At 39.8% G+C, this 13,082-nt stretch overlaps 1 protein-coding gene across 2 annotated transcripts in view; it reads right to left on the bottom strand.

The window, feature by feature from the left end:
- The window catches only part of PAAF1 (proteasomal ATPase associated factor 1), a 35,042-nt gene that overhangs the window by 7,707 nt on the left and 14,253 nt on the right, over positions 1-13,082 (bottom strand). For both annotated transcript variants that reach the window (XM_033121261.1, XM_033121262.1), the window contains 5 exons: positions 12,301-12,451; positions 5,586-5,780; positions 3,770-3,861; positions 2,322-2,437; positions 580-662 (listed from right to left, as the gene is read on the bottom strand). In XM_033121261.1, the coding sequence (XP_032977152.1) occupies positions 580-662; positions 2,322-2,437; positions 3,770-3,861; positions 5,586-5,780; positions 12,301-12,451 (637 nt within the window). The remainder of the gene's footprint in view (positions 1-579; positions 663-2,321; positions 2,438-3,769; positions 3,862-5,585; positions 5,781-12,300; positions 12,452-13,082) is intronic.

Here is a 13,082-nt window from a genome sequence, read left to right as displayed (position 1 = left end):
GCACACATACATGGTGCAAAGGTCTTCAATGTTCACTCTTACATCTCCAGCTGGTAAAATATTCATTGGCTTACATGTCACCTAATCCATGAAGAGGCCCCTGCAGCACTCCTACCACTAGAGTCAGTTGTTCTCCGTGTCCCCATACAGTTTTCTGCTGCAGTACTCACCAAACTGTGCTCGATCACTGTCTACACGTCAGCCTGCCTTACTAACTGTGAGCTCCTTTAGGGCAGAGGTTGTAACTGATTCATTATTGAATCCTCAATGTTTTGCAATAAGGGCCAATACATTTAGTCTACCGATGTTTACTGAGCACCAACTACATAGTGGGCACTGAGGTAAATGCTGGGGATGACACGATGAATGAGGCACAGTAACAACTCTCAAGAAGCTTGGACTGCAGGGGGCCATGGACAACTACAATGTAGGGCGATACACACTATGTGATACGCACCATATGCCAAAGAATCGTGCAGGGCCATGCCCCCAGCCCCGCCACAGACCGGGCACTTAACCCTGCGAGTACGGTTAGCACAACTCCAGGGGACCATTTCTCTCCACTGGCCCTGGACCCACCTTGGCTAGCAATGAAGCCATCTCTGAAACTCAGCAGGGACAGAACGGGTGCTCCTGATCTACGGATGATTTGTACTGGAGCCCTAGGATTCAGAGTAAAAGGGGCAATTTCAGTTTTTTTTCTTCAAAAGCAATGCTTGACTATATTCAACATACAGTACTAGCCCATAACAACAGACAGGACACAGATGAATAGAGATTAAATGTTCATATGGTTTCTTTCCTACAAAATCCTGAAATGGTAGATTAAGGTAAACCATTCAAAAACAACTTGCTGTGAATCTAGACATGTTTCTAAACATGTCATTGAGCTGAATGAACTTGGACACCTACAATATCTCCAGTTTTCAGGGAGGCCTGAAAAGGGTTTAAGGTAACAATGTTAATCTTTTTACTTATAGATAGAATTGAGACAGTTGTGAAATATTAAAATTGTCAGGACTCTAAAACAAAACACAAAAGTGAAGAAAAATCAATTTAATATGTATGTAAGGGTGATTTCATAATGGTGATCAGAGATTACTTATCTCTAGGGAGGCAAAAACAAGTACAAAAGTAACTTAAATTATGAAAGAAAAGGTATAAGCTAGTCACTCTTTGGCTGGAATTTCTTCACTGCTCTTGGAATGAAGTCTAAACTCCTTAGGTCGGTATGTCAGTCTCTTCTAAGCAAATACCTGTTTTATTATCTGGCATCACTTCCCACCGCTGCCCCACCTCCAGGGTACATACTTGTCATATTAAACTACTCAGAGCTCCCCGGAAGGGTCATACTTTCACATGCCTTCATACTGCTCTATATGCTATTCTACCTAGGGCAGAACCCTCTTTTCCTAACTTGGTAACTTCCTCCTGGACAAGATGCAATTAAAGCCTCATCTCCTTGGAGAAGCAGTCTCACCTTCTTCTCTGTCCTTCTCGGTGCTTCTTCAAATTCCTGTGTATAGCCCTGTCAGACCACTGATCACACCGCATCACAAGTCTATTACTTGTCCATCATTACTACTGGACTCCAAGCGCCTCAAAGGCAGAGTGTGTGTGTGTGTGTGTGTGTGTGTGTGTGTGTATAAAATCTTTTATTTCTGTTTTCCAGTGCCCTGCATATATATATATATATATATATATATATATATATATATATATATATACTTTAAATGTTTTATTTCTGTTTTCCAGTGCCCTGCACAAAGCCTAGTGCCCACAGAAGCCATTCAGTAAATATCGTTGAACAAAGGAAGGAGGAAGGGGCAGGATTGTAGAAATTATTAAATCCTGGGGCAGAGAGGTTGTGTGACTGGATATCTTAAAGACCAGAACAAGTCCTGGTTTAGATAGATTATGATCAAAGCTAAATAAAGAACCAGAGCTGGCTTACTTGAACTTGAAAAATGATCACTCTTAGGCCAACCAAGATCTAATACCATAGAAAAAAATTACTGAGCTCCTTAAAATTAAATGTTCTACAAAATCATTTAAAATGAAATGTTAGCTTATTATATAAGTTTAATTTTCAAAGCAATAATTACAATAGGACAATCATGACAGTATGAATCAAATTACCTTTTAATAGGATTCTAGGAATAATAAGAATAATCAGATAATTAACACTGGAAAACCTTTATAAATGGAAAATATACCCTTGATTCAATAGTCACATGTATGTTAGGCTAAATCAATGTTAAAGCCAATAAAAATTTCCACTCTGTGGAAGACCTACATCATGCAAACGAATGGTGACTCACCTTGGATTCCTCACGTCCAGCTGATAAATGTTTCCATCCTGTGTCCCAGCCAACAGCAAGAAGCCAGAGAGAAACGTACAGCAGTTGAAGGCTTCTGAGCCAATAAAGAGGAATACCTGGGAAAAAGCAGGAGACAAAAATGCTGTTTAAAGCGTAATTTGTTTCCAGGAATAAACAAGCACCAAGAAAAGGAAAATTTTACTATTGTTAGAGATATTTTCTTTCTTCCCCCTTTAAGCACTCGATCTAAACTAAGCATTCACCAATAACAGAGGAAGAAGCACTCCCAGGATTTCAGGAACCTAAGGTTGGCTGAGGACTTAAGCAGTTTATAAAATACAATAGGTAACAATTTTCAAACTCGTACCCCTCAACACATTGACTTACAGGCTCCTTAACACCCAAAATCCTTCTTTTCCCTCTTTTCATTACATTTGAGAAACACTTGCATTCACATATTTAAGATTTGCTTCATGGCACTTTTAAAACCTTTTGAAAGGAGGTATTTTGTAGGAAAAGAAACAAGCTGACCTAAAGTGGCAATTTAAAGATCACAATTCTCCCCGTGTACATTTTATTTATTCCTTACTGTTAGCTCAAATTGATCATTTCTTCCTTAAATGTTCTAAAAAGGAAAGGAACGAAACAAAAAAAACATCCTTGATTTCCTTTTGGAAGTAAAAGTCAGCATGGAAATTGAGAGTGCAAAGGCAGTATGATCAAAAATAGTGATGTTACTGGAATAAACTTTGAAAATGGAAGCATCACCAGCACAATGAAGGATCGAGATAAAATGAAACAAAGCCTATGGCCAAACCAAATCATTACAGTTATCTGAGTGATGGTGACAGGGGCTGGAACGAAATTTTAAAAATCGAATCCCAGGGAACTCAGAGTTTAATTAAGAACACTGTATGTTCCTAATGCAAAACCTGAGTGTGAGGAAGAAACTTTAACTAATTCGTCTATAAAAGATGTTCTGGCTGTCAGTTGATCAAGAGCCCTTAGTGCAGGAGTCCTTTACTCAGAATTTCTTCACGTCACCTCAGAGGTTAAAGGGAATCTATACAACCTCATCATTTTACATATAGCACATGAAGGCCGAGATGAAAGTGACTTAACAAAGACCCCAAAGCAGCAGAGCATTTAATCCTCATCACATAGCCCTGTAAGTCCTATGAGGCCCAGTTTAGTGGTGAGGAAATTGAGGGTCAGAAAGGTTAAGTAACCTGTCCAATGTCATAGCCAGTAAGTGGAAGAGCTGGGATTTAAATGTTGCCCTTATTCCAAATCCCGTGTTTTTAATCACCACATTGGACCGCCTCTCACTCATGCAGCTTCCTCAAAAGGTCAAGTGAGCAAGCAGAAAGGTTTCCAGAACAGCTTTCCAAGAATCAAGAGTGACCCAGGTTGCCCCAGAGTTCAAAGGTCTTAGAGAAACCACTTGCCGGCTGCCTGCTCTGGAGTCCCAAGCACTGAAGCTTCTTATCTTCCCGGGCCAACAGCAGCATTTTTGATTCTGTTCCAACCTCCCGTTCACCTGCATGACAGGTAAACCAAATCAATAATGGGTTGGGCTGATCAGCTGGCAGGACTCAGAAAGCACAGATACTAATGGCTGTATACTGAATTTCTCTGTTAGTGATTCACTCATTAATTTAAGAAAGCATTTATTATGTTCTATATCTTGACTATGGTGTTGTTGATATGACTATACACATTTTTCAAAACTCACAGAACTGTGCAATTAAAAAGGGTGACTTTACCTTACATAAAATATACCTCAATAAACTCAACTTAAATATATTATTATTAAGTCCTTTGTAATGTGACAAGATACCATACTAGAAGCAGGGGTACAATGTTGAACGAAATAGAGTCTCTGCCCTCAGAGCTCTTATGGTGTGGAGGAAATAAAATTGATTTATTCACTAAATATTTACTGAGGGTCTAATATGTATCAGACACTATTCTCAGTATTGAGGAAATAGTGATATTCAAACAGGATTCTAGTGGAAATAGGAGAGAGTGGAATAAGTAAACAAGTAGGATACTTTCAGACAGTGATGAGTTCTACAAAGGAAATAAAACAGGAAAATATGATCAAAAGTGAACAGATGGTGAGAGGATTGGCGGGAACGCGGGGAAGATCACTTTAAATTTAAACTTCAACTTTACAAAGGCTCTGTGGAGGCCACTTTTCAACTGAGACCTGAATGGTAAACAGAAGCCAGACATGTGAAGAGTCAAAAAGTGCTGCCTGGCAGTCTGCTGCGCTGAAAGAACAAACAGAAGGCCTGTGGCTGGAACACAGTGGGCCTAGCAGCTATGACGTGAGGCTGGAGAGAAATGTAGGGTTCAGAAAGTATCAGGGTTTGTGATAAACCATGGCAAAGGGGTTAGAATTTTAATCTGTGTCTAAAAGGAGGCCACTGGGGGAGAGGAGGGACAATGACCCATGACATGACTTGCTTCATGTTGTGTAGATAACCACAGTGGTTGTTCTGAGAATGGATTATAGGAGAATATTACTAGCAACATGATGCTAGACTGGACCAGGGTGCTGGCAGGGGGAAGAGTGAGAAGGAGGGCAAGGTGGAAAAACTGGAAACACTTTGAAGGTAGAAATGACAGATTTGCTGAGGTGGGATGTGAGGAAGGGCGGGGTGGGTTGTGAATGAATCTCAGGCTTCGGCCTTGAGCAAATGGGACGATGGTATCACAGAAGCCGAGGAAGGAGTGTCCTGAGAAGAGGAGGTGACTATGCTGAATACTGTTGCGACTTCAGATAGACAAGCAGAGAGGTGACACTAGATTAGGCAACACGGAGTCACTGGTGACCCTGCCCTGGCTCCTGTTCTCCCATCCTTCCCATTCTTGTCTGTTCACTTTGACTCTATCCTTCAAGGTGCAAGTCAACTGCTTTTGTGACGTCTTTCTTATCTACATTAACCTGAAACACTCTCTTCTTCCAAGAATCACTATTATTTCAGGCAAAATTTTACTGTTCTCTCTTTTATAGGCATCAGTCTCATCTGAAATTATATTGTACTTATTCAAATGCAGTAACTATGACATGTAATACCTTTGTAGATATATCAAAGCAACAGAAACAGATAGGTTTGCAATAAATATTAATCTTATGGTGAAAATAGAAATACAGCTATAGAGTAGGAAAGGACAAGGAAAAGGAGGAGAAACTAAGGCAAATACTAAGGGGCCTAAGGCAACAAACTAAGCTCACACACATCATTCTCCACTTACTGGGCATCCGCTCAGGGGAGCCGAGGTTTATGGAATTGTCGGCAGCACCCACAGCCACTCCATTGATGGAAGCACCACAGTCTGCAATGACTCCCAGGCAGGCTGAGCGCCCGCAATCCCAAAGTCGCGCTGTCCCATCTCGAGAACCAGATAGTACATTCCTCCCCCGATCAACAATGGCTGTGTCCAGAATACCTGGGAAGAGAAAAAAAAAAAAGATCCGAAGATGGAGTAGGTAGTAGAGGAACTACAAGGGCAGAGAAGATCGATCTGCACAGATGACTTCCTTCCTTCACAAACATGTACTGGACATGTGCCATGTGCCAGACACATTCAAGTGCTAGAAACAGAAATAAACAGAAGAGAGTACCTGCCTCCCAGTGATTCAAAGACCAGCTATGAGGCAGACATGGAAAAAGAAGCTTTGGATTTAATTTTCAGTGGAGTGTTCTAGAGCAGTGGTTTCAAGTTTTTAATTTGGCTTTAAAACCTATTTTTTAAACAAAAATTAAGTAGATATCTTAGTGAGGTATATCTGCAAATCACCATCTTTAAAGATCCTACTGCTTCCATTGATAACTATTTGAAAGGGTTAGTCTCCCCATCTTAAAAAAAGGATGTGACTCCTGGTCTGGCCAGGTCCTTCCTCTTACAACTAAAACAAGCTGGACATAACAAACAAGCATAAGAAGACTGTAAGATGGAAAGAAGATGGCAGACCACCTAGGGACCTCAAGACTTGAGGAACAACCTGAAACTAATATATGTACGTTATTAGGTTGGTGCAAAAGTAATTTTGCACCAAACTAATAGCTATATTTTAATAAAAATCTTTAAAAAAGACTTGTGGAACAACAGGACAATGAGTTCCCTGGATTTCCTTATTGCCTCCCACATATTCTGGATAGGACACTGCAGAATCCTCCAACACGGAACCAATAAAAGGAACAGGCACCATTAAAAACAAAACTGCAAGTAAAGTCTGTTGCCCCAGGCAAAGACTGGGAAAGGGCGGTCCATCAGAACAAAAACCCTTTTTGGTAACATCCACCTCACTCAAACAGCAACAGGAAAATTGCTACCTCTCCTTCACCCAAGGCTTCAGCAGAGCTAAACAGGAAGTGATCTTCTACCCCAGCCCGCATGGAAGCAGCAAGCAGCACTCCAATTACCCCGCCCTGTGATGCTGACCAGCCCAGTGGGGTACTGTCAGCAGAGTCCAGAGGGGAGCTGGACCCCACCTGTCAGCAACAGGCCAAAAGAGGCAGAAAGAGGTAATGTAGTGGGAAGTAGCACTGCACTTTCCCCAGCCCCTCCGCTGGTGTTAGTCAGCAGGGAACTGAGCTTTCAAACCTACTTGGAGGCAGGGAGATGGTGCAAATTGAAGTGGTGCAAGTCGATGCCCCACTTTCACCAGGAAGGTATCAGCAGGTCCAAGGAGAAGCTGACCTGTGTGCAAAGAGGTAGCGCGAACCAGTGCTCTCCTTTGGCCAGAGTGGTATTAGAGGAGCCCAGCAGGAAGCCCAGCTACACACCGACTGGGCCCTGGCACCATACAGGGGCCTGCCTGCTAAATAACATCAAGTAAGATCCGGAGTGTTGTACTATCCAAAATGGCCACAGATTTTATAATTTTGGAAGCCGTCTATTACCTGTTATCTGAATATTTGCTAAGGTCCCTGGCCTCAGGAGCATACAGCATGAAAAGGGAGAGATAATCATGGACATAAAGAGGTACGAAACAGTGGCATTTGTGAGATAACCCAGGACTGCACAGAGTAGAAATGTAGTCCAACCCTATGGACTACCCTACAGGCAGGGCTGGTACTTGTTTCATTAAAACCCGTTTCTGATCCTGCTATAGGTGCCCAAGAAATACATACAGGTTGACTATTAAGATCTGACCTGACCAAAGGTCACTTAGCAAATTAATCATCTTTGCCTAGCTCCCATTCCTCTCAGTGAGATGACTTCATATATGCAAACCCTGACAAAAAGTCCGCAGCAACCCCACAAAAGATACAGGTGACGGATGACCCATGCAATTAACCACATGCCTCAACTCTCACTAGAAATTTCACTTTGAAAGCCTTTTTCAGAAAAACATGAGTTTCTGAAATTGCCACAAATTGGAAAAGTAGCCAATTTAGGGCCTGAGAAAATAGGATTAGAGACAATTTAGGTGGAACCTAATTACAGCATAAGTTTCCAAATATATCCAATTTAAAATAAAAACTAAATCCAATTTATATAGCTGACTATAGTTGTTGGAAAAAAAAAATGTAATCCTCACAATTGCATATCCACTGGATAAAGACCCCTATAGACAAAATAGCCTTCTTCTCAGAAACAGATCTAAGGAGGCAACATGTGTTGCTGCTATTTGATGTTTTTTATTTACAACCATTTTGTAATTGTAAAGTATTTTGAGTTTAGGGGGCAGCCGGTTAGCTCAGCTGGTTAGATCGCAGTGTTCTTAACAACAAGGTTGCCAGTTTGATCCCCATATGGGCCACTGTGAGCTGCGCCCTCCACAACTAGATTGAAACAACTACTTGACTTGGAACCGATAGGTCCTGGAAAAACACACTTAAATAAGTTAAAAAAAAAAATATTTTGAGTTTAAAACAGCCACCTTCCCACTCTATCTCCATAACATATTCAGCATAAATCTAGCTAGAAAAGGATCTTAGATCTTTTAAGAATCCTAAGGAAACACCAATAGGAACATTAGGAAGGGCCTCCAGCTCTTACAAGTAATCAAAGATCTGTTTGTATTTATTGGAAAGTTCCATCTGCTATTTAAAAATGTTACTTGGGGTGGCCGGTTAGCTCAGTTGGTTGGTGCTAATGACACCAAGGTTGCGGGTTCAATCCCTGCATGGGCCACTGTGAGCTGCACCCTCCTTAAAAAAAAAAGAAAAAAAAGTTACTAAGTTCCATGGAAGTGATTCAAGCTTTAAAAGAAAAAACAGTTCTGATGAGTAAGTATCCAAGGCAGGATGCCGGAACTGTGGCTAGGAGTCGTGCATGGTAGTACTTGCTTACAAATTGTAAGTAACACCAAAGAGGTGCCATCTAGAAAGTTTTCCTTTTCTACAAAAGTAGTGTAAAATTATCACCCCCCTCTCTAAAATGTTACTCACTATATAGTAGCATGTAGTATTTCACTCTAAGATGACAAGAATAAAAGAAAGAGGAGCCCTATAGAAGCAGGAACTTCGGAGGACCTACTTTAGAAAGAAGCTACAGAAGTAGCAGGAAAGCCTTTATAAAAGCAGCAGCCATAACTAGGCCTACCAAAAGCCTCCAGGGCTTTAGGTATCAAACCAAACAGATACAAATCCTCAACATATAAACCAAGATGCAAACCCATTTGCCTTCAAGAAAAGATTCAGCTGACTCATATAAACATCCTAGCCAAAGTCTGAGAAATACGAATGTTAGGTGAAACTATGACTAAAATAAGTATTAGTAAGAAAGAGAGCAAGTTTCATATTTCGAGTCATGTTTTTAACAAGTTTACTCTATTAAAATTATCTAGTTTTACTATCGTATTTAGCTGTTTCAATATTGCTACAGATCAGGATACATATATGTGTCCATGGGAAAAGTAATGGCTATGATTCAGATCTTAGAAAAAAATGAGTCTTGAAGCACATAGTATTATTTGGAGACAGCAAATCCAATTTCAAAGAAAGTATGTAAAAGTTTAAAAATAATGGCCAAAGTGCTGAAAATGCAACCTGGTTTCTTGAAATTATTCTACAAATGTAAGCATCTCTCCTACATTGGTGAACAGAAACTCAACCAATCAACTGAAATGTTTCATTTGGTCTCAATGTTTTCATAGATTAGAAAGATCTGGTATTATTACAAAGAATTAGGATTATAAATATATACCTCCAAATTCACCAATCTTAATTAAATGGTCTGGGCAATTTTAAAACTTCAAACTGATTATAGTACACTTTACAGCTACTTAGTAAACTCATATATTACATACAACAAACTACTTCTAATTTTTATTTTCACTGGAAAGAGAAACATACACAAATCTTACCTCTGACTGTTAATTAAGTAAAGAACACACTAATCCTTTAATTATATACAAAATATCTATCTAAAAGTATTAGGGAAGACCAATTACATATTAACTGGGATATGTGTTTCCATTTGAAAATTTCTATTAGAAGTAACAATTTCTGCTTTTCATATTTGACAAGTATGTTAAAACATCACAGGGCATGCCTTTCCTGCAGGGATTAAAGTTTAGTTTTATGTTTTATATGAACAATAATAACATTTATTGTGCACTTATTATATATCAGTGATTATGCTAAATTCTTCATATTACCATTTCAGTTAATACTACTATCCCCATTTTACATAGGAGGAAATTAGTGTTAAGAAAAGTTAAGCAACTTTTCAAGGTCACACAGATTTTAAGTGGAAGAATTAAGATTTAAACCAAGATTTGTATGTCTCCAAACCCTATGCTAACCACTCTATTGCCCTGCTTCCCTTACTATCACGTTTTTATATACTAGAAGCAGTAAGTAAGCCAGAGACTTAATTAATAAAAGATTATCCTTTACAACAGATCTTTATATACAGAGCTACTTTATTAGTGTCCTAATTGTTCTTTTCAATAAGCATCAGGCTATATCCAGTCCAGTCTTCTTAGTGTTCTCTTTTATATCTTGCTTGCCAAGATGTACCCTATACAATAAAAGACCATGTTCATTTTCAACACTCACTATCTTCTCTTCGTCACCACCTGTGAAACCACTAATACAATAAGTCCTCATTTAATGTTGTCAATAGGTTCTGTGACTTTAAGCAAAATGATGTATAACGAAACCAACTTTATTATAGGCTCACTGACATAAACAAGAGTTAAGTTCCTACAGTCTCTCATCAAGACTGTAACGAAATGACGTTCAACGAAATGACACTATTAGAGGACCTGCTGCAATTCTTTATTGTTTTTTATTTGATTCATGGCTTTCACTAATAAAATGCTTCAAAATCTCATAACTAAAAAGATTGTAACAAGGGAGCCACACAAAGCAACTTGGAAGTCATTTGGCTGGAGACAGTGACCTACATGCTGCTAAACTACTGGAGATTAGTCTTGATTTTTGCTCTGTATTGTAGAAGAATGGGCAACTCCAAACCTGGGCTACTTCACAGAACTAACTGGAGAGGAGCATTCAAGACCTGACAGACAGCCTGGATCTGACTTCCTGTCATTTCTCCTACAGTTTATCATTTCTGTTCAATCTATTAAAAACCCTCCCCTTAAGGAAAAAAAAAATCAGGTTTGTTACATTCTGGAGAAGCCCTCAACCCCATCCCAGCACTTTCTCACAAAGCCAAAAGAATGGGACAAACTACATGATTAAAATCTTAAATCGGATTATCAAACATTCTGTAATCCACTCTAAATTAAATGACAGGCATGTAATTCTTAAGGAGAATGGAAGAACGCTGGGAGACTTAGGATGCACGTGGAAGGCACACTCAACAACTGCGGTAATCCGCAGGTATCATAAACTGAGTGAGTGAGCACTGATGTTGAATACGCATCTTGTTAAGCTCGACATGTACAGCCATGCTTTGTTCCACTGGAAAGTTCCCCCTCACCTCACACGTTCAGAAGGATGGACAGATCTGAGGTGAATCCCTCAGCGCTCCTCTAGCTCCTTTGGCTCCTGGATTCCCCAACTACGTGGGTTGCTTTACCTCCTTAGCCCTGTCAGGCTCAATGTGAAGGCTCTAAATATCCTTTCTATTCCCTCTCAATGACCTCATGTACTTGCAGTCTTATAAGTAAAGCATTTATTTGCTAAGGTCAACGTGTTTGGTAGATGACCTGTATGTAATCTGAAAACCATTATAAAAGGAATTAAAACTTAAAAACTCAATCTCTGCACACAAGTTATTTATAATATAGTTGGGTACACAGGCAAAAACAAGGCTTTAAGTAAGTATAGAACAATACATAATTCTCAAATGAGTGGTATAGATGATGTGTATTATGGTTCCAAAGGAGGGATCAGGTTAAGAATTTACTTGGGGATATTATTACATTTTCAAAAATATCCAAACTTGTAAAATAAGAATAACATTATTTATCATCTTTTTAACATTCCAATTAAGGGATAAAACATCTTTAAAATATGTATTTTTTTCCAACAAACCAACCAATCAGTAGTTACAAAAGGATGATGTTCTCACTCTGTCTCTACAATCCAACATCCACTGGTTACATGGCTAATCCATTTAAAAAATCTGAACTGTGATTTAAATCCATGGGAATTAACAGCTAGCTGTACCATGCTCTATCTTTGATGTCTGGCGATGCAGCCATTTGCCATCCAGCTTTTACTATCACCTCAGCCAAAGGACTAATCATGAGAAAATGTGGGTACAACTATCTCTATCCTTTTTTCTCAGCACGCAAGTAGATGATCTCCTGGGGAGGATGTTTTTCGCTTATCAATTGGGGAAAACAACTATCTGTGTGAGGCATTTAGTTCTAGAAAGCAATAACAAGACTGAGTCGCAAAGGAATTTCTAATCCTTGGGGAAAGAGCAGCTCATTTAAATGGCCAGTTGAAAGAATTATTTGTATTTTTGTGGCAAATCAGCTTCTGTTTCTATCTTTTTGGTGATTCATGTCTGGGAATCATAAGAGAAGCTTTCATACCTCCTTTGTGACCTTTGAAGGTCACCACACAGCTAGCATCTTCAGCTGACCAGATCTTCAGCTGGGCATCCATTCCCCCACTCAGAACCACAAGGCCTGATGGGAAAAACCTGCAACAATTCACATCAAACACATGTCCTTCCAATACTCTCTGGAAAAACAAAAGAAAATTCCATGCTAGTTCTCTTGTCCATCCTTTGATGTTCTCTTACCTCCCATATCCTTAAATGAAATAGCTACATGCTATACCCACATACTGGGTTTTAAAACTAAGGCATTCCAAAGGATCTCTTTAGCTCATTTGTCTACAAGGGCATGTTCTAAGAGCTGCTGGCTCCCTCTCCAGCTTTGGCTACAGACGTTGTGGATTTGAACTTCACGGCTCCCACAGCCATCCCTAAGTCTAGATCTATATAGAAGCAGCTGAGGAGGCTTGATGACTCTTTTACACACCCATTCTTAAAATCCTCTGTACAGGATTTTAAGAGCCGCTGAAGGGCTGAACCGCTGAAGGGCTCAGTCATATAATCAGTGTAACAGCCTCACTACTGGTAGAAACCGGTTACTGAAGGCATTTCGTACCAAGGGACCACCCACTTAGACATTCGTCGGCCTGGCTCCTCCACTGTGCCAGCCCCAATTTGTTCTGGCACATCACCAAGCTTGAGGACGTTTCTCAGCTTCACAAATGGAAGAACAAAGATCAACTGAAGTGCAGTGGCACTACATTTTTAGAATTGGCCACTCTTCTTTCCATGACCCAGTCTAAGGTTCCTAAGCCC

The sequence above is a fragment of the Rhinolophus ferrumequinum genome, chromosome 11, assembly GCF_004115265.2.
Source record: "Rhinolophus ferrumequinum isolate MPI-CBG mRhiFer1 chromosome 11, mRhiFer1_v1.p, whole genome shotgun sequence".
In the NCBI taxonomy this organism is placed as follows: domain Eukaryota; kingdom Metazoa; phylum Chordata; class Mammalia; order Chiroptera; family Rhinolophidae; genus Rhinolophus; species Rhinolophus ferrumequinum.
This window is presented reverse-complemented; position numbering and strand designations above follow the sequence as displayed.